This window comes from Lithobates pipiens, unplaced genomic scaffold (genome assembly GCF_037356315.1).
Source record: "Lithobates pipiens isolate NorthernLeopardFrog02 unplaced genomic scaffold, aLitPip1_a1.2 Scaffold_3, whole genome shotgun sequence".
NCBI lineage: Eukaryota > Metazoa > Chordata > Amphibia > Anura > Ranidae > Lithobates > Lithobates pipiens.
The window spans coordinates 46,535,235-46,562,031 of record NW_027507790.1 but is presented as its reverse complement, the minus strand read 5'-3'; the positions used below and the strand labels follow the sequence as shown (position 1 = coordinate 46,562,031).

At 43.3% G+C, this 26,797-nt stretch overlaps 1 protein-coding gene across 4 annotated transcripts in view; it reads right to left on the bottom strand.

The window, feature by feature from the left end:
• LOC143940355 (tRNA (32-2'-O)-methyltransferase regulator THADA-like) overlaps positions 1 to 26,253 on the bottom strand; it is a 67,652-nt gene extending 41,399 nt beyond the window's left edge. For 2 of the 4 annotated variants that reach the window (XR_013263859.1, XM_077461614.1), the window contains exons 1-10: positions 26,090 to 26,253; positions 16,487 to 16,664; positions 14,432 to 14,518; positions 12,648 to 12,675; positions 12,343 to 12,491; positions 10,529 to 10,651; positions 9,968 to 10,088; positions 8,945 to 9,090; positions 3,941 to 4,022; positions 3,721 to 3,857 (exon numbers count right to left, since the gene is read on the bottom strand). Coding sequence is in view for 3 of the 4 variants with exons in the window: in XM_077461614.1 (XP_077317740.1) it covers positions 3,721 to 3,857; positions 3,941 to 4,022; positions 8,945 to 9,090; positions 9,968 to 10,088; positions 10,529 to 10,651; positions 12,343 to 12,491; positions 12,648 to 12,675; positions 14,432 to 14,518; positions 16,487 to 16,664; positions 26,090 to 26,190 (1,152 nt within the window). In the remaining variant the exon portion in view is untranslated. Of the gene's footprint in view, positions 1 to 3,720; positions 3,858 to 3,940; positions 4,023 to 8,944; positions 9,091 to 9,967; positions 10,089 to 10,528; positions 10,652 to 12,342; positions 12,492 to 12,647; positions 12,676 to 14,431; positions 14,519 to 16,486; positions 16,665 to 26,089 lie in introns of those variants that run through there. The other 2 variants (XM_077461612.1, XM_077461613.1) reach the window with 2 other exon arrangements.
• Between the last annotated feature and the right edge of the window lie 544 nt (positions 26,254 to 26,797).

Genomic DNA, 26,797 nt, shown 5'->3' with positions numbered 1-26,797 from the left:
GAGGAGAGAGGAGAGAGGAGAGAGGAGAGAGGGAGGAGAGAGGAGGGAGGAGGGAGGAGGGAGGAGAGAGGGGAGAGGGAGGAGGGAGGAGAAGAAGAGAAGAAGAGAGAAGAGAGAAGAAGAGAAGAAGAGAGAAGAAGAGGAGAGAGGAGAGAGGAGAGAGGAGAGAGGAGAGAGGAGAGAGGAGAGAGGAGAGAGGAGAGAGGAGAGAGGAGAGAGGAGAGAGGAGAGAGGAGAGAGGAGAGAGGGAGGAGGGAGGAGGGAGGAGGGAGGAGGGAGGAGGGAGGAGGGAGGAGGGAGGGAGGAGGGAGGAGGGAGGAGGGAGGAGGGAGGAGGGAGGAGGGAGGAGGGAGGAGGGAGAAGGAGAGAGGGAGAGAGGGAGAGAGGGAGAGAGGGAGAGAGAGAGAGAGAGAGCGCCTCAGCCAATCCAAGCAGGCGTTGTATTCATTAAAAGAATACACCGCTCACCATACTTCCCTGATCTCCTACTACTATACATTCCGCTGTGTGCCTTTGAGGTCCCAGGCACCCAAGAGGGACAGGTAAATCAATTCCCATAGAATGTAACCCAAAAATGGTATAGGTTTGGTTAGTGAAAAATTCTACTTTCCAGAGTTGTGGCATTCAATAGATCTCGGTTTGTGTTATTGTTTGATTTACTTTATGACATATCACAGCATGGCGGATGAGTAGTTGGCATTCTTGCTTTGTGTTTTTTAATGGTTCTAAAGTTTTTTTTAAATGGTGTTGCCTCAGAAGGGGGGTAGTCTTATACCGCGAGTATTGCCCAAAACCTATGTTTTCACTTGAAAAATAGGGGGTCGTCTTATATGCCGGCAAATACGGTATGCGATTCTTTTGGTCTTTCATGAACGTGGTGTTAAGGTCCCTCTCCCACTTCCCCAGGTATTGGGGGTCATGTTGGGATGTGTTTGTAAGCAAGATGTTGTAAGAGCATGAAAGGGTTTTCCGTATAGGCTCCTCTCCCAGACATATGTCTTCAAATGGCGTCAGCTGTCTGTGGAATCCACTGGCTTCCGGGAGGGATCGGAGGAAGTGTGAGAGTTGCAAAATGCTCCATCTCCCCAATATGGAGGAACCCGAGCTAGGATATAGGTCTGAGAGGTCACACCAGAGGGTCCAACAAAAGAGGAGGCTCTGATTAACCTCTGGTCTGGGTGGGGCCGGAAGAATCTATCAGAGATACCCGGTGAAGAGTCTGGGTGTCCAATTATAGTTAAAGGAGAGGGGAAGCTGGACGTTCCTGCTTTCTCATAATATCTGCTGAGTTCTATTAAAGGGTGTGGAGCGGAGAATCTGGAGAATCTAATCCCACTTAATGGCAAACCTTCAAGGGGAAAAGGCACTGTTTCAATTTGCACTGTTTCAATTTCCAGGTGGACCCATAACTTGTGGAACCATGAGACCGCTAAGACCTCTCCATCTATCCAAGTCTGAGAAAAAAAATGCCCATGAGGGGCTGTAAGGTAAGTTGGTAGATAAGTTGTAAATTCGAAGGAATCTTGGTGCCTAGGTATTCAATTGCCCTGGGGGACCACCGGAAAGGAAAGTTGCCACTAAGGTGAGTCTGTGCACTAGGAGAAAGGGAGACATTAAGCGCCTCTGATTTTTGCAGGTTAATTTTAAAATTTGACAAGTCCCCATGTTGGCGTATAGCTGATAAGAGTATCGGGAGAGAGGTGTGCGGTTCCAAGATGTAAAACAGCAGGTCGTCTGTGTAAGCCGCAATTTTATGATGGTATGTGCTTGTTTCCAGTCCTTTTAGGTCAGGGTTAAGTCTAATGTGTTGCAATAGGGGTTCCAAAGTCAAGTATAAAGAGTAGTGGGGAGAGTGGGCACCTCTGTCTTGTGCCATTATTTATTTTAAAAGAGTTCGAAGCTATTCCGTTTACTCTAACCGAAGCCGTGGGGGAAGAGTAAATGGCAGCTATCAAGGAAAGGATGGAGGTCGGCATCCCAAGGTGTCGCAGAGTGGCTAGTAGAAACATCCAGTCCACCCTGTCGAAGGCCTTTTCGGCATCTGTGGACAGCAGGATGAATGGGATATTAAGGCGTTTGACCCTTGCTATTACATCTATCGTCCTACTCGTGTTATCCCATGCCTCCCTGTTACGGATAAATCCTGCCTGGTCTGTGGGAACACACACACACACACACACACACACACACACACACACACGGGGGGGTTCTTAACTTTAACTGCAAAGGTGGAAATACACTTAAAAAAAAGTGTTTGATAGCTCTTTAATAGTCCGTTTTCAAATGTACAGGTTTCTCTTTCTGCATTTCTTCTGACATTTGTTACCATCAATGTATTAATACACTGATAATCACAAGGGAAGTCTCAACTAGTTGTATCACCTTAAAAACTACAAATAAGGCCATCTTACAGGGACCCTGTTGTCACACAACCGATTTCAATAAAAAAAAAAAAAAAAAAAAAAAAAAAGGAGGTCTTTCTGAATGACTATGTGCATTTTATATATTTTATTCACGATAATTACCAGTAAACGCCTACCTCGCATAGACTGCCGTTTGGTGCTGCAACTTTGGATGAAATATCAGCCCCAGCAGGCTCAGAGCAGTCACTCATGTGACACTCCATAGCATTGTTTCTCAATCTTTTTGCCTTCAAGGAACCAATTGCAAAAAGGTTTGGGATCTTGAGGAACCGCTGAAATAATGTTTACATCTGCAGGTCACCGAACATTGGTATGATCAGTGAGCTCGATAACATCTATTTGTAGAAATAGTATTAAATAAAAGAATATTAAAACGTACCCATTTAATGTGAAACTTGTGCTTTTTCTGCAGAGATGATCCATTCTGGATCCAACTTGAGATAAACAGTGTGTGGCGGGCAGCAGGGCAGAGTACAGGGGCTCAGGAGAGCACACTACATGAGGGGGAATCAGGGTACAGCAGGGCACATAATATGGGACAGGGCACATTGCATGGGACAGATTGTTGGGCTCATTGTGGGGGACACATCTGGGCACACTACAGCACCGGCTTTCTTCTGGCTCCAGAAACTCTTCCAGGTCTCATAACTCCTCCAGTGGCATGCTGTTCCCCGCCAGCCCCTCCTCCTATCCTGTCCACTCCAGATGATGTCACATACAACCACTTGGGAAGGACAGGAGGGGGGGGAGGAGGAGGGGCCGGCAGGGAACAGCACGCTACAGCCAACAGTATGCCAGCCGCTTCCTTGCCTATCTTTGCCTGTGTCCATGTGATCCTCCTGTCAGCTGTCTGCAACCTCCCCGGGCAGATAAACAAATGGTTATGTAGGGAGGTGACGAAGGGTCAGAGGAGCTGGGCCATCACAGAGAGTAAAATTAAAAAATCCCAGAAGTAGAGAGGGCTGTGCTAGGAAATTAATTCTTCCTGGATTAGTACATTAGTACATTTTCTAGCAGGTTCAAAGGCTCATTGCAACATTATGCATGATTTTTCAACATGATTTTTCTGTTCTTACACTTAATAGTTAGGCCAAAAGTTAATATTTCACTCCACCCATTTATACATTGAAAATTACAGGTACAGATACTAATGTTACCTGGCGGCAGCAACAGCAAAAAGGGCAATTTTTTAAACATCTACATCTAGGCTACGACATCAGGTATAATTGTGGTCTTTGTGGACCCAGCAGTGTATGTGGCTAGCATGACAAAATTTTTGTAAGACTGAATTTATTACCTGTATGTCGGCTCCGACCCACAGAAGTCTGGTGACAACAGAGGTGGTGTCTGTCTCGTCTTTCACCAGAAGCTTTCCTCTGATTTTGTGAAGAGTAGTGGTTTGCTTGCGCACACATTGTAACCAGAGGCAAAACACTGTTTTAATGAAAAAAAAAAAAAAACACATAAGTGCATGTTGCGACCTTAGCATTAAAGTATTTACCCATTTAAATATTTACCTTGAAAACTGTAGTACTGCTCAGTATGTCTTTCACATAAAGAGTCTATGGCAGGAAGAAGGCACTCCAACATAGTCAAGTCCTGTGAAGACAATACATAGGCTATATATTAACACTTACACATACCCATTGAAGTGACTAGCCTCAGGTGATAAGCAGGATCTTGTTTCATCTCTATCTGTGGCCCTCTTCTCCTCTACAGATGCTTAAAACACAGATCAAAAGCTTTTCCTCAGCTCCAGAAGGCAGAGGGTGGGGGATCAGAGGTCACAGAGCAGGGAGCCGAGTCTAAACTGAGACCTGAGTGAAGGAAAAGGACACACCCCCTCTACACAATCTCACTGTAAATCACCTTCTGTGTGCTGAGGGGGAATAACTTGTCAGAAGTGACTAATTCAGATAGAGAGAATAGAGAGGAGGCAGAAATCCCACTCAGTGCTAGGTAAGTGCATACTATAGAGCAGTAATTCTCAACCAGGGTTCCGTAGAACCCTAGGGTTCCTCCAGAGGTTGCTAGGGGTTCCTTCAGCATTGGGCAATTTCTGCCCCTCAGATAAGTTCCCACTGACACCATTGATCTTTTTAGCTATCTGTAAGGAGGTAATTCTTCCCAATGTTCACAAGTGTAAAGACAATTCTTCCAACTGACCATCGCACTAATGTATTATGTTGTAGATTTCTAATTTTTAGCAGGGGTTCCCCGAGACCGGAGAACTATTTCAAAGGTTCCTCTGTGTTGAAAAGTTTGAGAAAGGCTGCTATAGAGGGATATTGCTCTGTTCATTTTCATTTTAGAGGTTTGCAACAACTTTAAAAAGTGATTGCAAAGGCTTTTTTATATTTTTTATTTTTTATAAAACGAGTTATATTTACCTCCTCTGTGCAGTTGGTTTTGCACAGAGCTGCCTAGATCCTCCTTCTCGGTTCCCTCTTCTGTGCTTCTGGCCCTTCCCTCCTTTGAGTGCCCCTCAGCCAGCTACAGGGGGCAACCCAAGCAGAGTCAGAGCTCTGTGTATCCATTCAGACATGGAGCCCTGGACTGGCCCTGCCCTCTCTCTTCTGATTGGCTGACTGACTTTGAAAGCCACAGGAACCAATGGCGCCACTGCTCTGTCTCAACCAATCAGAAGGAGGAGCGTCCTGAATGGCTGAGAGGATTGTGGACTGGAGAGAGAAGGGGCTCAGGTAGACAATTAGGGGGGGGGGGGGGTTGCTGAGGGGCTGCTACACAAAGAAGGTTTTATCTTAATGCATAGGTGATGGATGTATTAAGATAAAAAAAAAAACTTCTGCCTTTACAACTCCTTTAAGGTCAGGGAAGGGCAGCAATTGAAAGTGTAGGTTGGGGCGCGGCCTAGGAATGGCAGTGTGAAGACATCTTCACAAGGCTCCTGGATGGCGACTCTCCTGCAGCTATACAATGATCCATCACCGAGCATTACCCATGCCTTCCTGTCTCCTTGGACATCTGGGGAACCCGACCCGACACTCACCCGTTCCTGAAACCAGCATGGGCAGCTTCTTGCAGCCATTTCAGCAGGCGGGCTCCACACCAGCTGTCAAGATAGTGCCGGCCCGTGATGCAGCTACAGACACAGTGTAGGTCATCAGTGTTCCTAATCCTCGTCCATGGATGACCGATGACCACACAATGCCACCTTTCTCACCCCCCAGATCGTTGGCAGCCTCCCCACATGGAGGATGTTTAGCTCAGCCCAGTGCTCTCCGCTTCTCCTTCTCCTCTCATCCCATCCAGTGCTCTGTTTCAGCCCAGAATACATGAAGGGGCAGAGGTTGATACCTAAACATCAGACCACAGCGAGTACACTCTGTAGCCCACTTCAACCACAGGGTCTCCCTCTCAATACTTCCTCTGAACAAAAACTTTTTTGCAGCAGCTACCAACAAGAGCTTATTTGGAATCCCTTGTTCAGAGAATTGAGACAGCCATGAAGGGTAAAATACAAACTATCAGGCAGGATGTGTCTGTGCTGGACTCCAGTGTTACTGTGATAGCACAGGAACAGGATGTAATGTCCCAATCTGTGCAAACCCTACAGACTTCCCACTCTGAACTTACTGACCAAATCATACAGCTGCACCTACTTCAGGATGACTTGCAGAATTGCAGCTGCAGGCAGAACATTCGGTTAAGGGGGTGTCTCCAAAACTATCCCACATTCGTAATTACGTCCAACAGTGGTTAATGTCTTTAAAGCGGGAGTCCACCGGGACTGCGCGTTTTTTTTTTTTTTTTTTAAAAGCCAGCAGCTACAAATACTGCAGCTGCTGACTTTTAAAATAGTGACACTTACCTGTCCAGCGCGCCCGCGATGTCGGCACCCGAAGCCGATCGCTAGGTCGTCTGTCGGGTCCTGCCGCCGCCATCTTGGGTATGGGAATCAGGAAATGGAGCCTTTCGGCTTCATTTCCCGGTTCCCTACTGCGCATGCGCGAATTGCGCTGCGCAATAAGGACGCTCCCCGCTGCCTCTGGGAGCTGTGTGTTTCCCAGCAGGCAGCGGGGCACTTGCGGGAAGGGGCGGGCACTTGCGGAAAGGGGCGTAAGTTACGCCCCTTTCCGCAGAGAGCTGTCCCGGAAGTGGGTGCAGTTACCTGGATTATCCAGGTAACTGCACCCCCCTCCCCCCTGAAAGGTGCCGATTGTGGCACCGGAGGGGGGGAGGGTTCCGATGAGCGGAAGGTCCACTTTAGGGTGGACCTCCGCTTTAACCGTTACATAGACCACCCGCCAGACTAGATCATCATTGATCAGCAGTTCACAGAAAAAAAAAATATATATATATTTATTTATATATATATATTTATTTATATACATATATACATACATACATACATACATACATACTCCAAAAAGAACGCATACTCTTTTTCGCACAGAAATCTTCTCTATGTTGCAAATATCAAGAGACCACATATGAAATAGTGACGTTCAAGTACAGAACCCCTGCACTACACTCAGGCACCCTCTTTACATACTTCCTGGGATTGTCCTGTGCGCTTAACTTTTTGGCAACCAGTGCTTAAGCTCATGCAGAAATTCACAGATATCTCCCTACAAGACAAGCTAGCTGCGGTTCTACTTAACCTTACCCTCTTACCAATGAAAAGTTATCATAAATCCCTTTTCAAACATCTCCTTAATGCTAGAAAAACAAATGCAGGCGCATTTGAGAGACTGTAAAGTGTGTATTAATAAAAACACATAGTAACTTACATCTAGGTAAACAAGGAAGGGTACATCTGTGGGCATCCATCACACTGGTGAGTAGAAAGTATGCTGTCTCAGATGCTCTGTGGGCTCTCCCGGCCGGCAGGAAGATGGTATGATGGTGGAAAGCTGGAGAAAGGCTTGGAACACTTCCTGGATCACAGTGTTAAAGGGGATGACCTCACAGGCTTGAGAGCGACATGTTTCTGGGCTGGCGCACCTTAGTGGTGGGAGGAATGCATGCTCCATCTTCCTGCCGGCTGGGAGAGCCCACAGACAGCATACTTTCTACTGACCAGTGTAATGGATGCCCTACAGAGCGTTTACCCACAGATGTACCCTTCCTTGTTTACCTAGATGTAAGTTACTATGCGTTTTTTTATTAATACACACTTTATAGTCTAACTCAGAGGCTCCTGCATTTACCCTGTATTAGACTTCAGCTAGTAGAGTGAGCCTGAACCAAGTGGTTCCCTCCACTCACATGCAATTGTTTTGTATGGTTGTGCTTGATGCGCTCATGAACCATTTACCGTATTTAATTAGTGTATACCACACACTTTTTTCCCCTTAAAATCAGGGGAAAAAATTGCGGGTGCGTGTTATACGCCGATCCTCCACTGTTGAAGGTGGCTGAAAGCTGACGAGAATGGCCCGAAAGCGGCTGAGAACTACCGCGCGCCGCCGAGATACACAGGAGATCCGGCTCTGCATCTTGGCGGCCACGTTTAAAAAATAAAAAAATAAATAAAAAAAAGCTGCAAATAAAAAACTGACAAGGCTGTAATTGACACTGACAAGGGTACAACGATGGACAAGGCTGCATGACAAAGCTGCAAATGATGGACAAGGCTGCATGACAAAGCTGCATATGACACTGACAAGGCTGCAGATGGACACTGATAATGCTGCATTGATGGGCATTTAAATGTAAGTTTTTTTCCTTAAACTTCCCCCCTAAACTTGGGGTGCGTGTTATACTCCGATAAATACGGTATATGCAATGTAACAGAATCTGCATCCATTCTCATCCTCCCCAAAGCAAATATCTGCACTACTGTCTGGAGGCACTTAAAGTGGTAGTAAACTGATTGTTTATACCTACAGGTAAACCTATAATAAGGCTTACCTGCAGGTACAATAAAGATCTCCTAAATGTGCACTGTTTAGCAGATATTTACTTCAGTAGCAACTGGTGACGTCACGTTATCGTGGCTCAGCATTAAAACGTCTGGAGCCTGTAAACCTAAAAGACTTGATAAAGATGAAAGCCTTGTCAGTGTGCTGCTGGAGAGCTTTGTTTTAAGGTAATGCAAGTCTCTCATAATTTTCTAGTATGCGATGCATAATAGCACATTATGGTCTTGATTTGCAGGGAGAAATTTGTTTTTTGTTTACTACCGCTTTAATGTTGAAATGTCCCAGCTTTTTATTATTATATCCAGCCGCCCATTTTATGTGCCTTCTCCTCAGGACTGCACTCTCCCTATTGAATAGCTTATGAACTAACAGACTGGTAAGTACAGCTTGATAACAAACATATCTCTCATATGCCCAACTATGACACATTGAGATTTGTTTTCAGCAGAAGCACTAGAGCCCAAAGTCTTAGGTGTAAATTTGCTGCTTGCGCCTTTCCTGTGCAGATAAGCAGCAGTAGCAGTGAAAAAGGACACAGATTTTATTAATGTTATTACTTGTGGCCTGTAAGAACCACATTACTTTAATGTTGGTTTATATAGTATAAGGCAATACATTCAAGGCTGCTGTTACCTGGTAGGGAGAATGCAAGACACAGGTAAGAAGGTCTTCGCGACCACAAGTGAGGAGCCCCCGCAACAGTGCAAGCAGCCCTACTTTATCCACAGGGGGATGAGGGAGAGACACATTTAGCATTCCAAACTGCACATCACCACAGCCTGTAAAGTAAACATAACGTGCAATACCTTTTAGATTACAATTAGTAATGAACAAGTGACTTAAGAAATTAATACAAGAAGCTGGACTTAAATGATTGTAAAGTCTCATTTAAAAATAAATAAATAACAAACATGTTATACTTACCTCCTCCTGTGCAAAACCAACTGCACAGAGCAGCCTCAATCCTCTTCTTCTCAGGTCCCTCTTCACTGCTCCTGGCTCCTCCCTCCTGTCGAGTGCCTCCACAGCAAGCAGCTTGCTATGGGGGCACCCGAGCCGATTCACAGCTCCGTGTGTCCATTCACCCATGGAGCCCCACCCCCTCTCTTCTGATTGGTTAACTGATTTTGACTGACAGCCACGGGAGCCAATGGCACCACTGCTGTGTCTCAGCCAATCAGGAGGAGGAGAGTCCTGGACATCACCGGAGAGAGATGGTACTCGGGTAATTAGGGGGTGCTGTGGAGGCTACTAAACTAAGGTTTTTTACCTTAATGCATAGAATGGCAATACCACATGTGAGAGTTTTTCACAGCCTGGCCACATATGTTCTAGGGACATAAATTACACATCTAATTTCTTGACTACCCATTGCACTTTTGAAGGCCCTGAAGCACCAGGACAACCTCATTGGATGATGCGATCATGTGGTAAAGGGCCACTGTCATTGGAAAGAAATGACCAATTTCTTTTTTCTTTTTTTCTAGGTTTTTTGAGGTTGAAGGATGCTATCAGGTGACAAGGAAGCCTCTGGGGACATAATATAACCTTTCTTAATGGGTTTTGTTATTACTTATATGAGAAGAGTCAACAAGCACATTGTACACTGCATCCCTGTTTTGACAATCTTAAAAAATGCAATCATGACTAACTCACCATGTGTCATCTGCTGTACAAGGTTCATGGCAGCTTGAGCGGCAGACTCCACAACTGGCCCTGTATTTGCAAGAGAGGCCACAGCTGTCCCTGCCAACAGCCTGACATCTTGAGTAAAATTCTAGAAAAGGAGATTATTAGTAAATAGGCATTAGCAGCCCAGTCAAAGCAAGTTAAAACAAACTAGGTTACAGATTTTTTTTGTAAAAAATATTATACACCGGCCCTAGGACTAGAGTTAATTCAATTAAAAATGCATTAAGAATATTTGTACTCTATTCCAAAGTCACTCAGTTAACCTTCATATAACCGGCCAACATTCAATCCATCTATGGCCGGCATAATTCAAGACAAATGCAGACATGCTTACACTGCATGCATTAAAAATACATGTAAAGAGGAATTAAAGACTTCAGACTTGGTCTAATGTGTGTCTTGTCTGCGTTAAACATTTCACAACATATGTCTTTATTACAGATCACCAACTAATCACGGCATATTTTCCGATTGTGAACACAATTTTTGGCTGACTGGTTTGTAAGTACCAGCAATATTAGTTACCTGGTTTGTAACTATATGCAGAAGGTATTCCAGAATGCTTTCAAGGGGATTCGGGATATCAGCAGATTTCCAAATGAATGGACTAACATTCTCTGCTACTTCCCTAAACAGCTGAAGGCACAACTATAAGAAAACACATGTGGTTTAAAAACAAAATAGAAAACACAAAAGACAATTACGTAATGTTAAATGTGAGGAGTAAGTTATCACTTTTTTTTTTTACCATTTACAAAACTTTCAGATTTCTCCCCCCAAAAAATAAAAAAAATAAAGCATTGTCAGATTTAGAGGAAGCTGAGAGCAATACAAGCTACTTTTTGAGTTAGGAATACAGATTTGGATTGATTTTTACCAGAGTTTAGGAGTCACTTTAAAATGTGACAGCTGCATTAGTTTTATTTTTTCCCAAGTTGTTAAACTTAATTTTCACCTGGTGATCCTCCCAGTAACACTGGCTTCGTCCTGTGCTAGGGTGGGAATGCTCACTCACCTCACTTGTAGCTATTGATAAATAGGATAACCTAGTACAGGACTACATGAGCATAACATAGGTGGATGTGTTCTGTTCTGGAACAATGATAACCGATAACAGTCAGCAGAGGCAGAAAGTTATCAGCTCACAAGACCTGTGGTATGATCAAGAGGTATTTTTTGTTGGACTTACCAGACAGATACAACATTCAATTTTAATGATTTAATATACCAACATTTAGCAAATAAGACAGGATTACTGTTAGGGTTTAATGCACTTATATGTTTTGATGCACAAATACAGTGGAAAAGAAAAAAGCAAGAAAACCACTTGAAATTGACTGTTTTTCTGCTGTTATTTTCCATAAATGTGATCTGATCCTCATCCTAAGGCACAAAGATAGACAAATACAATGGGGTTGATTTACTAAATCTGGAAAGTGTAAAATCTGGTGCAGTGGTGCATGGTAGCCAATCAGCTTCTAACTTCAGCTTGTTCAGTTAAGCTTTGACAATAAAATCTGGAAGCTGATTGGTTTCTATGCAGAGCTGCATCAGACTTTGCACGCTCCACTTTTAGTAAATTAACCCCAATGTGCTTAAAATAACACAATTCTGTCTTGATTGAACACACTCATTAAACATTGCTGGAGGAAGAAGTTAATCCTTCAAGGGTTAACTTTTCCTCCAGCAATGTTTAACGAGTGTGTTCAATAAAAACACGACAAATTAGAATTGTTCATATCTTGTTAATATCTGGCAGTAATGGCTTCAAACAAGCTCTTTTGGTAGCTCTGGATCAGACCTGTACAACGTTCATGAGCATTTTTTGACCATTCCTCTTTACATCTTCATCTCAATCACATTTGTAGGATGTCTCTGTGTCTGGTATAAACAGCACTTTTGAGGTCATTCCACAGGATCTTTATGGGGTTAAGGTCTGGGATCTTGACAGATTTTCTTTTTCTGAGATTCTGTTTGAGGGTCTTATCAAAGTAGCTCTAATCCATACCCCTAAACTCATTTCGTTAATTGGACCCTAGTTGTGCAAGCTACTGAATCCGATTAGCTTTCGTTGAAGTAATTAGTCTGTAGGTTCATTTACTTTTTTCTCCAGCACTGTGTTCAATGGGCATGTTCAATAAAGACACAAGAAATTGGAATGGTTTGTGTGTTTTTAGCTTAAGCACATTGTGTGCGTCTAGTGTTGTGACATAGACGAGGAACAGGTCATACTATATTTCATGGTACATTACTGCAGAAAACAATTCCAAAGGTGTTCATGTACTTTTTCTTTCTACTGTATAGCTAGAAAAGTTATTGTACCAAATCCTCAATCTTACTTTCACAGAAAGATGAGTGTGTTCAGCACTTTGTGAGACACGATCGTTAACCACTGCAGACAAAGTTGCAGAGACTTTTGAAAGCAAGGCAGGTAGGTGCTGGGTAAAATAAGTCCGTCCTGGTTGGCTTCCTTCCAAATACATACAAACTGAGGAAAGAAATGAAAACATACAACACAAGTCAAAATCACATGCATACAGCACCTTATGGTGAATTCCAATTTAAAGGAAGGTGAGGCTGGATGAGATAGGAAATTAAACAAACATGTGCTAGATGAACACCACCATGCAACAAGGACAAGTACCTGCCTGCAGATCTCCAACATGCAGCACCTGTGAGTAATGATATAAATACAGTTTTAGATGCTTTTTAGTATATATACACACACACACACACCAAATAAAAAAAAAAAACTGTATACAATAGTAGCAAAAACAAAAAATGACATTAAAGTTTGTTTTTCATTTAAAAAACAAACATGTTATACTTACTTGCTCTGTGCAGTGGTTTTGCACAGAGCAGCCCTGATCCTCCTAGGGTCCCCCGCCAAAGCTCCAGGCCCTTCCCTACCTCCATTCACAAACAGAGCGCAGCTCGGCCCTGTCCGCGCTCTCTACTTAATGGCTTCACTGGCTGTGATTGACAGTAGCAGTAGCCAATGGCTAGTGCTGCCGTCTTAGCCAATGAGGGAGACACGCAGTAGAGCCAAGGCACTTTCATGCACATTGCTGGCTCGAGATGGGGCTCAGTTAAGTATGGGGGGGGGGGGGAGCTGCTGCATACAGAAGAGTGTTTACCTTCATGTATAGAATGCATGAAGATAAATACCTTGAGCCTATTGGTTTATTCATTAGGCATCTCTGACCTATGTTACTGCATTGGAATTTAAAAACTGATGGATTTGTTTTGTACTTCCATTATAATGTGTATGGACACTTGTAGAACTTGGAAAATCGCCTTATTCTCTTAAGTAAAAAATAAAAAAGCCTTGAGCCTGTACTAACACTTAATATACATTTTTGTGCTCGTATTTATTAAATTCAAGTATAAATCCAAAGTTTTCTTCCATTTTGGGTAGAGGAGAAAATAGTGAGATTTCCCTTGACTTCCTGTCCTTTAGAGACAACAGGAAGTGCAAGGAAATCCCCTCTGAGACAGCTACAAGTGTAACTAATGTTCTTAATGTAAAAATTTTCATCTAAACCTTTTGGGGGCAACCCAAAATTTTGGTTTCTCCCTTCCCTGGTACACTTTAGGAAACTTCACCACCCCCCCCCCCCCCCCAATGAAAATGACACTCTTGTCCCCCCTCACCGCTCTTTTATTGCTGTGATAATATACTTGAAAACCCAGAAGATCCAGTATTGTTTTTTTTTCTTCCACTGATCTACTACATGTCCTGTCTTATACTGCAATCTTCTTTTTTAATGTCAGGGGGAGCTGGCTGTCTGTCCCTGCTTCTTGTAGCTGACCCCCCAATGCCACAGCCTCAGGATTTCACACAGAGATCTGGTGCCATGTCTGTTTATATGTTGTTCTCTGTGTAATGTAATGTAATGCTTCCTGGGATACCAACGTCACATATCCCAGGGGACATTACTTTCTACCATTTATAGGACATCATTTAAACAGACAAGGTACCAGATCTCTGTCTGCACATATGCGAAATCTGGTGCCACATCGGTCATGAATAGTGGAAAGTAATGCCTCCTGGAATATGTGCTGTATGCAAAGATGCTACAGGAAGAGAATGAAATGTCCTTCATCTCACCTAGGTGGGGCTGGGACAGGTTCCAGAAAAAAAAAAAAAAAAAGAAGAAGGGGGAGGGGGGGGGGGGTGGACAGAAGGAAGAGTAAAAACAAATAAATAATAATTAAAAGAAAGTTTTGAGAAAAATTACAAAAAAAAACATAAAAAAATAAATAAAATAAAGTAGAAGGGAGAAGAATTGGAATGCTGCAAAGTATTATTTTTGAGCCCACTTTAAACACATCCAAGCTTCACACAGCTGCAAAAACACATGTGATTGATGCAAAATGTGACCGCTCGCTGAATTCACCCAATTTTGCACACCTTCAACGCCTCACCTTTTTATTCTCCAAAATGGACATCAGTAATCGTTCTCTCTGCTGTGTCACCAGACAGGGTTTTTTCTGAGACATGTTCAATACTATCTGGAAAAAAAAAAAATAATTGATTAGAAACATAAGGCAAATACATTGAGTAAGATGTGTCCCCGTTAAAAGATGAGATATGTTCATCCTTCACTGCTGGTGTCTCCAAAATTGCATAACTTGACCATCACACATGTAGTGGGGTCACTGCTTTCTTCCCTCTCCAAAAAGTTGGAAAAAACTCTGCAGGCTAAACCAATAGCATCTCTTGTACTGACTCCTAGTTAACCTAGGAACAATAATGAGCATTTATAGACCTTAAACATATTGGTTATCACAAACATTAGGAATCCTCTGGACAACCAGCTTTAAAGGGTAATGGAGACCAGGCTTATATACTTACAAAGCACATGAGTTTTTAAAAAGCGGAACTTTTCCCATAACAACTTCATAAATAATAATGTTCTTTAGTAAGGAATATACTTCCCACATTATTATTATGATAGAAAATTAGTGTGTGCTGCAAATTGCCTTCAGCATTGTTCTTGTTTCTTCTTGCCAGAAATTGCCATTTTGCTGAAGCCCAGAGCCCCTGAGCAGCAGCAAATCTTTAGGCTGTCAGCAGTTCAGCGTATAGTGGCTCTGATTTTCATCACAATGCCAAAAATAGAGAGCAACTGAGCCCGGTGATACAGAGTACTACTCGATTTTAAACAGTATAGGCACTTATTTGTAATGTTTTACATTTACATGTTACATATGATTTATATATAGGAGGGAGTTGCGCAAACCTAAACTACAAACTGTGAAATGTTATAAGCCATATGATACACGAGAACCACATAAATAATATTACTCCATCAATCGGTGGAAAAAAATAAAAAATTACTATATATTAGAATAAAAATAAAATGTTGTATTGTTGAAATAAAACTAGAACTCAAAAAAATATTCATATGAACCTCTGATGCAGTGCCTTGATATCTGCAATGTCAGCTAACAGGTGCTTTTATATCCAAATATATAAAGCCAGATGGCCTCCTCTGCCACAGATAAAAGGGACAATTAAAAGGATTCCGAAGACTCCATTTGATTTGCCTTGTGTTTCTCCAATATATGTGAGATTCAGAAAAGAGCTTCATAGTACAGTAGAAATGGTTGCTTTATTCCAAGTTTTGCACATAAAGAGCAAAGAAATCAGTATAGACACAGCTGCAAGCTAGCTCTTCAACCAACGCATTTCCCTGTAACAAGCATCGGCTGGGAATGGAGAAAGCTCAGAAGTTCATATGAATATTTATAATTTTTTGAGTTATAGTTTTGTATCTTGTTTTTTTTCCACCAATGTAGCAATACAATTTTTTTTATAAAAATTATTGTATATAATTTTTTTTTGTGATTTTGTTCACCAATTGATGGACTAATATTATTTATGTGGTTTAACGATTAATTGTGCAGCTCTGAGTCCAGGCTAAGGATGCCACCCCAGTCATCTCTGTAGGACACCATGGATGTGCAGCTTCCAAGGGCTTCTCTCCTTTTTCCCTCTACAGTGTAAACTTGTCTCAATCCTGACTACTAAGTGTCATTTCACTCTGCTATCAGCATGAGTAAACCCCTGAAAAGGTTTTCCTGACACCAAGAGATAAAAAGGTGGTGGGGAGTGAGCTCCAGCACACAGCATGTGATTGACAGCCTCACCTCTGTTTCTGTGTACTCCGATGGGGGATGTGCCCCTTTCCCCTAATCAGCTCTCACTGAAATCTAAAGAGTGTAACTTCAGCTCCCTAACCCCTGCTTTCTGAAAGCTCAGACAAGCTGTATAAAGTTCTGAACTTTGAAGGCTGTAGAGAAGAGGGGCTGCAGATAAAACAGGTACAACTTGTAGGAGAATTTGTTTCATCTGAGGTTAGCACTTCACTGGCTATATATAAAAGAGTTTACAACCACTTTAAGCTGCTCATTGACCTCATTTTAGATATTTGCTTTTTCTTCTGACATGTCGAAATAATAAAACTTAGCTTTCACCTTCTCAAGTCTCAAGAATAAACTGGAGCTGTTGCAAGAATCCATCTGACAGGCAAAGATGCAGCTGAGTAATGGAAGGAAATTGTCCTCACTAAGGTCTCCCAAAGCCTGCATTGCACCTTCCAGACCATGGTTAGCTTCATCCAGATACTTTTCTTTACAACGCTTTGCTGAAGCCCTAGAAAAAGGAGCAAATTAGTAATGATCGGTCTGGAAAACTCATGCAAAATAGTAAACAATGTAAAATTTCCTGTAAAACAATTATAAAATATATATTATTAATTCCACAGCACTGGGACTAAAAGTTGTGTAAAAAAGAGATTATATATATGACTGCTGCTGTTCAGCTGAAGAAATGGTCCTTATGTTAGAGTTCTATTTTGATCACAGTGCTGTCCTAGAGTCCTGCCAAAAACTCCAAAAGTTGTTTAGTATATGTAGCAATATGGACTACAACCGTAAAGTACAGTGATCCTCCGGCATTTCAATGCATTGAATGTCCCTCTAGTGATCAGTGTTATCAGGTGACATATTTGTGAGCCAAACAAAAGGGATTGTGGGATGAGTAGTTCCTCAGACTAATTTCTTCACATGATTATGCGCCTGGACTACATATCCCAGGGATCATTTGCTACCATCAGGAAGACTGCTGGGAGTAGCTATAAAAGAAGCTAAAGCACGCGCGGTGCTCTCTTCCTCCTGGGCCTGATGTGAGATGGACCTCTCTGTGCATAGAGAGAGGGGTCACGGCCTACCACAGGGCATAACATACTCCAACCCGTACTGGAGGGGCCTAGTGCCGCTGCTTGTCATCTAGCATCCATCCAGCACCATTCTGGTCGACTGCCAGTCGGTGTACCAAGCTTCACATCGGGAGATCGAGACGGCGGTTCCCCTGCAGGAGATACTGTTTGGAAAACATCATATCAGCCTGTTGGTTGGTGAGAGGGCAATCGCCCACCCTTTACCCACATTTTGTCAAGGTTTCACTGGGACACTTCAAAACAGACATCTTTACCTTAGGAATACTTTACTGAACCTATTTTGAACACTGTGCTTAGAAATCTTTAGCCTTCTTCACTACAAGAAATCTATTGCTTCCAACTACACCTTATTGGATTATAGTTAATGAGCTCCTACGTACCAGCGAAGACCATCAGATCTGCAACGGGGACACTACTGCTATTACTGATACAAGGGCCATTATACTATTACTTCTAAGCCCGCTTTCTCATTAGGGTAACAGTTAAAGGCCGGCCAGGTTCCAGATTCTGCAGTGTGTCAGTATAATCTGTTTTCTGTATGTATCCTTTCAGGGGCTAGCATTATTTATTTGAGGAAGTGTACATAAACATACTATTTATTTGCTAATATCTTATATCATACTGAGGAATTCCTCAGAATTCCTCTTTGGAATTCCTTGAGTTGGCAGTGTTGCCTAGAATTCAGCAGATCTATTATCTCCTCTTTGTAACAACATTCCTTTAATTGGTTCAAGTAAATATCATCAGAACATAAATACACAGGGATGTCTGATTTATTACTCTACAGTGGTACAAGGATGTTGAAACCCAGAGAGTTCACCAGGTCATGGCAGTGCAGATGAGCAGGTAATTCCAAGCAGTCCCTTAGGAAGTCATGCTACACATACAAGGTTTAACCAATATACCCTGCAGTAAATTATATGTATCATCAAACAATTGTATTTTTATAGTCCAAATCAATGTCCATATATAAAGTGATCCTCATGCATCAAAAAATAAAAAAATACATTAATATATAATAAAGTGCTGCAAAAAATCTCTTATAGTGCTCCTTATTCAAAGTGCCCCAGAGCAATTAATTTGTGCACATGCAAAAAAAGTGCTTGAGTGCTGAAAACTTTCTGTGCTTCCTCCCACCACTCTGTCTGCTATAATACTCACCAGATCCTTTTGACTTTGTGCCTCTCAGCAACAAAGTCTCCAAAGGCTTGTGGATATTACCCTCCCAGGTCTCTGCAAGGGTCTGGCAGCTCCTCCTCTCCTACAGCTTATACCACAGAACATTCAATCCTTATTACTCATGCAGGGGGAACATAAGAGGGATCCACATATTATAATACCATTTATTAAAAGAATGCCATTAAAAAAAGCAAGTTTATCGCTATAATGCCAGGAAGCGCTGCCGTGTTCTACTGGCCGGATATGACATGGCTTCATAGTCCCTCCCAACGCGTTTCGCTATCCAATCAGACCTCTGTAGACACCTTGATGATTGATGTCACATATCACTCACTACAGGGTATATTGGTTACACTTTGTATACTATACAACTTTTAGAGTTTTTGGCAGGGCTCTAGGACAATGCTGTGATCAGTAGAATTATAAAAAGGAACTCTGGGCAAAACTGTATTTTTTTACTTCTAATGTGAGCAGATAAGGATTAGACCCTCAATTTAGTTTTTATTGCTATATCTTCTTTACGGAGACATGTCCATGGAACAGTAGGAAAAAGGAACAACTCCCAGAGAGGGCACCTGTTCTGTTTACAACTCTCCCATACCCCCCCCCCCCCCACCTCACCTCACTTTTACATCAAAGAGAAAATATCATCAAAAGGAAACACAGACAGCAATAAAAGCTTCACCTCGTCCCTACTCTACACAAAACTAGTAACATTTTAACTGCAGGTCCGCTTTCAGAACAAAAAACATAATGAGCTCAATTTATGAAGCCTTCAGTTCCAAGACATATTTCCTCAAATCCATCCAATTCAAACTTACAGGGATGGTTTAGGTCTCATGCACATTGGACAGATAAAACATCACTCTTACAAGTGCTTGGCATTGATATTTTTCAGCCTGTAAAAGCACCTGTATGTTAACCTAGGTATCCATGCACACATTTGCATTTAGAGGCATTTTAGAAGATAAGTGTTTACAGGCTGAAAAACAAAAAAAAACAAAAAAAAAACACCGCCAGCATGTTTAGGACAGGATCGTTTGGGCAGTAAAATAAATTTTCAAATGCACGTTCACGCATTAATGCATGCCAACGGCCAAAATAAAATAAATACTCTGGCCAATGCTTTTTAACCACTTTCAGACCGGACCATTTTGCTGGTAAATGACCAGAGGTCTTTTTACAATTTGGCACTGCGCTGCTTTAACTGGTAATTGCGCGGTCATGCAATGTTGTACCCAAACAAAATTTGCGTCCTTTTCTTCCCACAAATAGAGCTTTCTTTTGATGGTATTTGATTGCCTCTGCGATTTTTATTTTTTGCGATATAAACGTAAAAAGACCGCAAATTTTGAAAAAAAAATGATATTTTCTACTTTTTGTTATTAGAAAAATCCAATAAACTCAATTTTAGTCATACATTTAGGCCAAAATGTATTCAGCCACATGTCTTTGGTAAAAAAAAAGTCAATAATTGTATATTTATTGGTTTGCGCAAAAGTTGTCACATCTACAAACTAAGGTACGTTTTCTGGAATTTACGCAGCTTTTAGTTTACGACTGCCTATCTCATTTCTTGAGGTGCTAAAATGACAGGGCAGTACAAAACCCCCCCAAATGACCCCATTTTGGAAAGTAGACCCCCTAAGGAAATTGATAAGAGGCATGTTGAGCCCATTGAATATTTTATTTTTTTGCCTCAAGCGATTGAATAATGACAAAAAAAAAATTTTTTTTTTTTTTTTACACAAAGTTGTCACTAAATGATATATTGCTCACACATGCTATGGGCGTATGTGAAATGACACCCCAAAATAAATTCTGCTGCTTCTCCTGAGTACGGGGATACCACATATGTGGGACTTTTTGGGAGCCTAGCCGCGTACAGGGCCCCGAAAACCAAGCACCGCCTTCAGGCTTTCTAAGGGCGTAAATTTTTGATTTCACGCCTCACTACCTATTACAGTTTTGAAGGCCATAAAATGCCAAGATGGCACAAAACCCCCACAAATGACCCCATTTTAGAAAGTAGACACCCCAAGCTATTTGCTGAGAGGCATGTTGAGTCCATGGAATATTTTATATTTTGCCACAAGTTGCGGGAAAATTACAAACTTTTTTTTTTTTTTTTTTTTTTTCACAAAGTTGTCACTAAATGATATATTGCTCATGCATGCCATGGGCATATGTGAAATGACACCCCAAAATAAATTCTGCTGCTTCTCCTGAGTACGGGGATACCACATATGTGGGACTTTTTGGGAGCCTAGCCGCGTACGGGGCCCCGAAAACCAAGCACCGCCTTCAGGCTTTCTAAGGGCGTAATTTTTTGAGTTCACTTCTCACTACCTATTACAGTTTTGAAGGCCATAAAATGCCAAGATGGCACAAAACCCCCACAAATGACCCCATTTTAGAAAGTAGACACCCCAAGCTATTTGCTGAGAGGCATGTTGAGTCCATGGAATATTTTATATTTTGCCACAAGTTGCGGGAAAATTACAAACTTTTTTTTTTTTTCACAAAGTTGTCACTAAATGATATATTGCTCACGCATGCCATGGGCATATGTGAAATGACACCCCAAAATAAATTCTGCTGCTTCTCCTGAGTACGGGGATACCACATATGTGGGACTTTTTGGGAGCCTAGCCGCGTACGGGGCCCCAAAAACCAAGCACCGCCTTCAGGCTTTCTAAGGGCGTTACAGTTTTGAAGGCCATAAAATGCCAAGATGGCACAAACCCCCCCCCCCAAATGACCCCATTTTAGAAAGTAGACACCCCTAAATTTAGGGGTACACTAGTGAGACTAGGTAATAAATGGCGGGTGCCCTGAAACTATAAAAAAATAACTAACCAACCAGCGTCACCTGTAACAGTTATATGGTGATCACTGGTGAAAGGGTTAACTAGGGGGCAATCAGGGGGCTTTATGCGGTAGTATATGGGGGTCCCTGGCGCTATAAAAAGCTGCGGCGAACCTAAATACCTACCTGCCTAACTAGCGTCACCTGTGACACTAATACAGCGATCAGAAAAACGATCGCTTATTAGGCTGGGTTCACACTGGAGCGATGCGGGAACGCCACGAATGCGCGGCGGGTTCCCGCATCGCATGCCTCCCGGCGGCAGTTCACACTGCCCTATGCGAACTGCTGGGAGTGTCAGTGAAATGTTAATGACACCCCCAGATCAGTTCGCATATCGCAGTGCGATCTGCAAACTTGGATCGCATGGTGTGAACACCCATGCGATCCGATTCTGCTGCGGACCAAAAAAAGGGTCCCGTGCGAGTTTGCGGCGGGTGCGGCGGGTGCGACACGAATTCAGCCATACTATCTGTATAGCTGAACTCGAATCGCACAGAGATCGGATGTGATTTGCACTGCAGTGCGGTGCGAATCACATCCGTTCTCATAAACCGCTGCAATGTGAACCCAGCCTTAGTGACACTGGCGACGGGGGGTGATCACGGGGTTAAACCTTTATTGGGGGGGTTAGGGGGGTACCTTAGAACTAAAGGGGGCTAACCCTAACTGCCCTAACAGTTATTAGTCACAAATGACACCTGCCGGGTGATCAGGGGGTTAAACCTTTATTAGGTAATAAATGGCGGGTGCCCTGAAACTATAAAAAAATAACTAACCAACCAGCGTCACCTGTAACAGTTATATGGTGATCACTGGTGAAAGGGTTAACTAGGGGGCAATCAGGGGGCTTTATGCGGTAGTATATGGGGGTCCCTAGCGCTATAAAAAGCTGCGGCGAACCTAAATACCTACCTGCCTAACTAGCGTCACCTGTGACACTAATACGGCGATCAGAAAAATGATCGCTTATTAGGCTGGGTTCACACTGGAGCGATGCGGAAACGCCGCGAATCCGCGGCGGGTTCCCGCATCGCATGCCTCCCGGCGGCAGTTCACACTGCCCTATGCGAACTGCTGGGAGTGTCAGTGAAATGTTACTGACACCCCCAGATCAGTTCGCATATCGCAGTGCGATCTGCAAACTCGGATCGCATGGTGTGAACACCCATGCGATCCGATTCTGCTGCGGGCCAAAAAAAGGGTCCCGTGCGAATTTGCGGCGGGTGCGGCGGGTGTGGCGGGTGCGGCGGGTGCGGCGAATGGCTGAACTCGAATCGCACAGAGATCGGATGTGATTTGCACTGCAGTGCGGTGCGAATCACATTCGTTCTCATAAACCGCTGCAATGTGAACCCAGCCTTAGTGACACTGGCGACGGGGGGTGATCACGGGGTTAAACCTTTATTGGGGGGGTTAGGGGGGTACATTAGAACTAAAGGGGGCTAACCCTAACTGCCCTAACAGTTATTACAGTCACAAATGACACCAATGCAAAAAAAAAAAAAAAAAAAAAAAAAAATGACATTGGTGTCACTGTGACTGGGGGGCAGGGGTAATTGGGGGGGTGATCGGGGGGTAAAGGGGGGGTGTGAGTGTGCCTGGCATGTTCTACTGTGTGTGGGATGTGTTGGTGCAACTCACTGATCCGCTCTCCTCCGTGTCGGAACGAAAAATACCGACACGGAGGAGAGAATACATCACTTCCTCTCCTGTGTTTACATTACAGGAGAGGAAGTGATGTCACCGGGGATTTCCATTCGTCGGGAGCGATCGCGAGGGGGTGGCCATGAATGAATGGCCGTCCCCTCGTCCGGGATCGCTCCCGAACGAAAACCGACCGCCGCAGGCACCGGGCGGGGGCCCGATCGGGCCCCCGACCCGCGGGAGGCAAATCACGTACATGTATGTGATTATGCCTGCCTGTGCCATTCTGCCGACGTACATCGGCGTGAGGCGGTCGGCAAGTGGTTAAGCAGGTTTTCTGCTACCAGGAGAAAAGGCCTTTAGAGGAGCGGAGTGTGTATGAGGCCTTAACGTGAGTCTGGGGGGGGGGGGGGGGATAAGGACGTTCCGGGGCTGTCATTCTAATTCTGGCTTCACTATTAAGCTATTCACTAACCTTGAAAAAGCATGCAAAACAGAAATTCAGCCTTCAATAGCTGCATGCTTACTTTGTCTCTCTTAATTGCTACATAGTGAAGCAAGGATCAAGACGACATCCCTCACGTTATAAAAAACAAATCCGCATTGGCATCTCTCACAGGTCCTGGGCACACAGCTGTTTTTAGTAAGGACACTTTGATACATCTGGTACAAAGTGAACTATTGGCTCGTTTTATATTTTTCCCTTATACAAACTTGGAGTGGCACACGTTGTCCTGGCACCCTAAGTGCTACATTTGGATTCAATTAAGTAGAACCTTACTGCTTGCCAAATGAGCTCTTGCCATAATGAAATGTATGGAAAATCTTGTGCATCCTGCACAGGGGTACACTTAGGGATGTCCATGTGAACAAGGCCTAATGTGGGACTTTTAAACCTTTCACCCGTCCTCTTTTGTAAATCTCATGTCCAGGATCTCTCTGTAATGCCTGTATATTAAAAGTTCTGTATACATGAACCCTCACTTTGTAAAACAACCCATTCAGTTTAAAATAGACATGAAAGGCAAAACATTTGTATACACATATACATTATAAATACTTTTTTACTCCTCATTTATAAAAGTGATCATATATCCTCTGTTCTCAGCTGCATAAGAAACTCAGGGAGCCCCGGGAGAAAAAAAAAGAGAGCAGCACACTCATCTTCCCTATGAATGGCTGGGGGGGGGGGGGGTTGCGGGTGTGTCACCATAAGTCTGATCAATGGAGGAGAGCAGGCCGAGTTCCCAGCACAGCCAGAAAACTGACTGCGCTCTCATACCTAGTGTGGTCAGTTTAAAAAATAGGAAAGCAGAAGGACTGGCAGGAACACCAGGGATTTCACACAAAGGAAGGAATACAAGTACATGGTACAGCAGGTACATATCAGGAATATGAAATTTTGGGTTTACAAGATAAGGGAGACAAGTTTTTTTTTTTTTTTCCAAAATGGTTGGTCTGTATAAAAATTATTTTTATTAAAGGGAGTGGTTAACTATTTCTGACACCCGGTACCCGCTCCCACATCTTAAAAGTGGTGTTGTCACCAAAAAATAAATTGTTTAAAATTCTTTAAAAAAAATAAAAACAAATAGTTGGAAAAAAAAATGTTTTTACTCACCTCTAAATACCTATTGCTAGGGGGTCCCTCGTAATCTGCCTTCTTCCTTGCCCGGGCTGGTAACATCACTTCCCCTTGCGCCGTACAGTCACCTGGGACCTGTCACGTGTCCCAGGTGACTGTACGGCATATCACGGCGCCCTGTGCCGCTCGCGCATGCGCAGTGGGTGCCCGGCCGTTAAGCCACAGCCGGATGCCCACAGTACGAATGACGGCGCCACGAGCGGAGCGGGGAACGAGGGGGGGCTTCGTTCCCCCGCATTGCTGGACCCTGGGACAGGCAATTGTCCGATTATTAAAAGTCAGCAGCTGCAGTATTTGTAGCTGCTGATTTTAATTTTTTTTTTTAATTTTTTTTTTTTTTTAGGGGGCACCCCACTTTAAGTTGTTCCAGGAGACTGGGGGACCATCCAAAACCACATCTCGGGCATGTCCACTGGGAGGCTGGCTGTGAAGCACCAGTATGTCACAGCCACGACGGGGACCCAGAGATCGGTGAAGAACTGGCCTAGGTGATGACAGCGCTGGATCCCTATGCTACAGTATTATTAGACCCCAGATCTCTTCATAAAGAGTACCTGTCACAACTCATGCTATCAAAAAGGGATGTTGTTCATCCCTTGTGACGGCAATAAAGTTGATAAAAAAAAAAAATGAAATAAAATAATAAAACGCTCCCCAGTGCTCATGTAAAGGGCGATCACAGGTATCGCTGCAAATGTCAGAGTGACAGCAATAATTTTAGCACCAGACCTCGAATGTAACTCTAAATTGGTAACCTGTACAAGTTTTTTTTTTTACCCTTTTAAATCAGAGGAATATATATATATATATATATATATATATATATATATATATATATATATATATATATATATATATATCTCCTGTAAAAGTAACTACTTTCCACTTTGACCTTCTTCCTGCCCAGGCCAATTTTCAATGTTGTTGCACTTCAACCACTTCAGCACCGGAAGGATTTGACCTGAGCATTTTTTGCAATACAGCACTGCATCGCTTTAACTGACAATTGCGCGGTCGTGTGCTTAAAAAACATTTTTTTCCCCCAATGCTTTTTACAAAACGTGGCACACCAAAAGGCATGACACTTTATTATCACACACTTTGTGTGCATGCATGGGGTGCTGCGTGCCTGCAAAAGTACTATGCATTTTTTTTTTTTCAAATATAAAGTTTAACACCCAAACCGGGCGACAACAGATCAATACATGCAGTATATATACAGCCGACAGCACTGCAAACATTAAACGTGTACTATGCATTTTTATGCATTGTGAAAACACATGCGATTTTGCATGCGTTCCTACAGCGCACAAATGTGAAGCTAGCCTTAATGTATTCCATGATTAAATGTAACTTGTTCAAATGATTTGTAGTAAATCCTGCTGATTGTCTTCTATAGGATTAGTGATAACTGACTATGGAAGCTAGCAGCTACATCCAGTATATGAATACAAAGCGCTATACGGCACTGGCTGACTATAACCTGCAACATTACTCACTTTGCAAACTCCTCGAGCTTCAATGCCACCACAGAGACTGAACTGAGCCCCAAGTCCTGGTAGAATCGGGCACACTGCCCTGCATCCCGCATTATCTCCATGCACGTGTGCCCAGGAAGCTGCCATCAGCTGTCACTCTACGTCATTACCTGGCCATATACACGGAGCAGGGCTGCCACACACAGCGCCACCTAGTGGTGAGGAGGAATACTGCTCCTCTTTCAGAACCCTAACAATAGAGGCTAAAGAAAGTTTATGCAGTTGTGTTTAACCGCTTCAGCCCCGGAAGATTTTACCCTCTTCCTGAACACTTTTTGCGATTCGGCACTGCGTCAGTTTAAGGCCGGGTTCACACTGCTGCGGGTGGGAGAACCGGATGTGATTCGCACCGTACTGCAGTGCAAATCACATCCGATCTCTGTAGCGATGCGAGTTCAGCCATACAGATAGTATGGCTGAATTCGCATCGCACCCGCCGCAAACTCGCACGGGACCCTTTTTTTGGTCCGCAGCAGAATCGGATCGCATGGGTGTTCACACCATGCGATCCGATTCCTGTCTGAGTGTGCAGATCGCACTGCGATATGCGGACGGATCTGGGGGTGTCATTAAGATTTCATTGACACTCCCAGCAGTCCGCATAGGGCAGTGTGAACTGCCGGCGGGAGGCATGCGATGCGGGAAAACACCGCGGATTCGTGGCGTTCC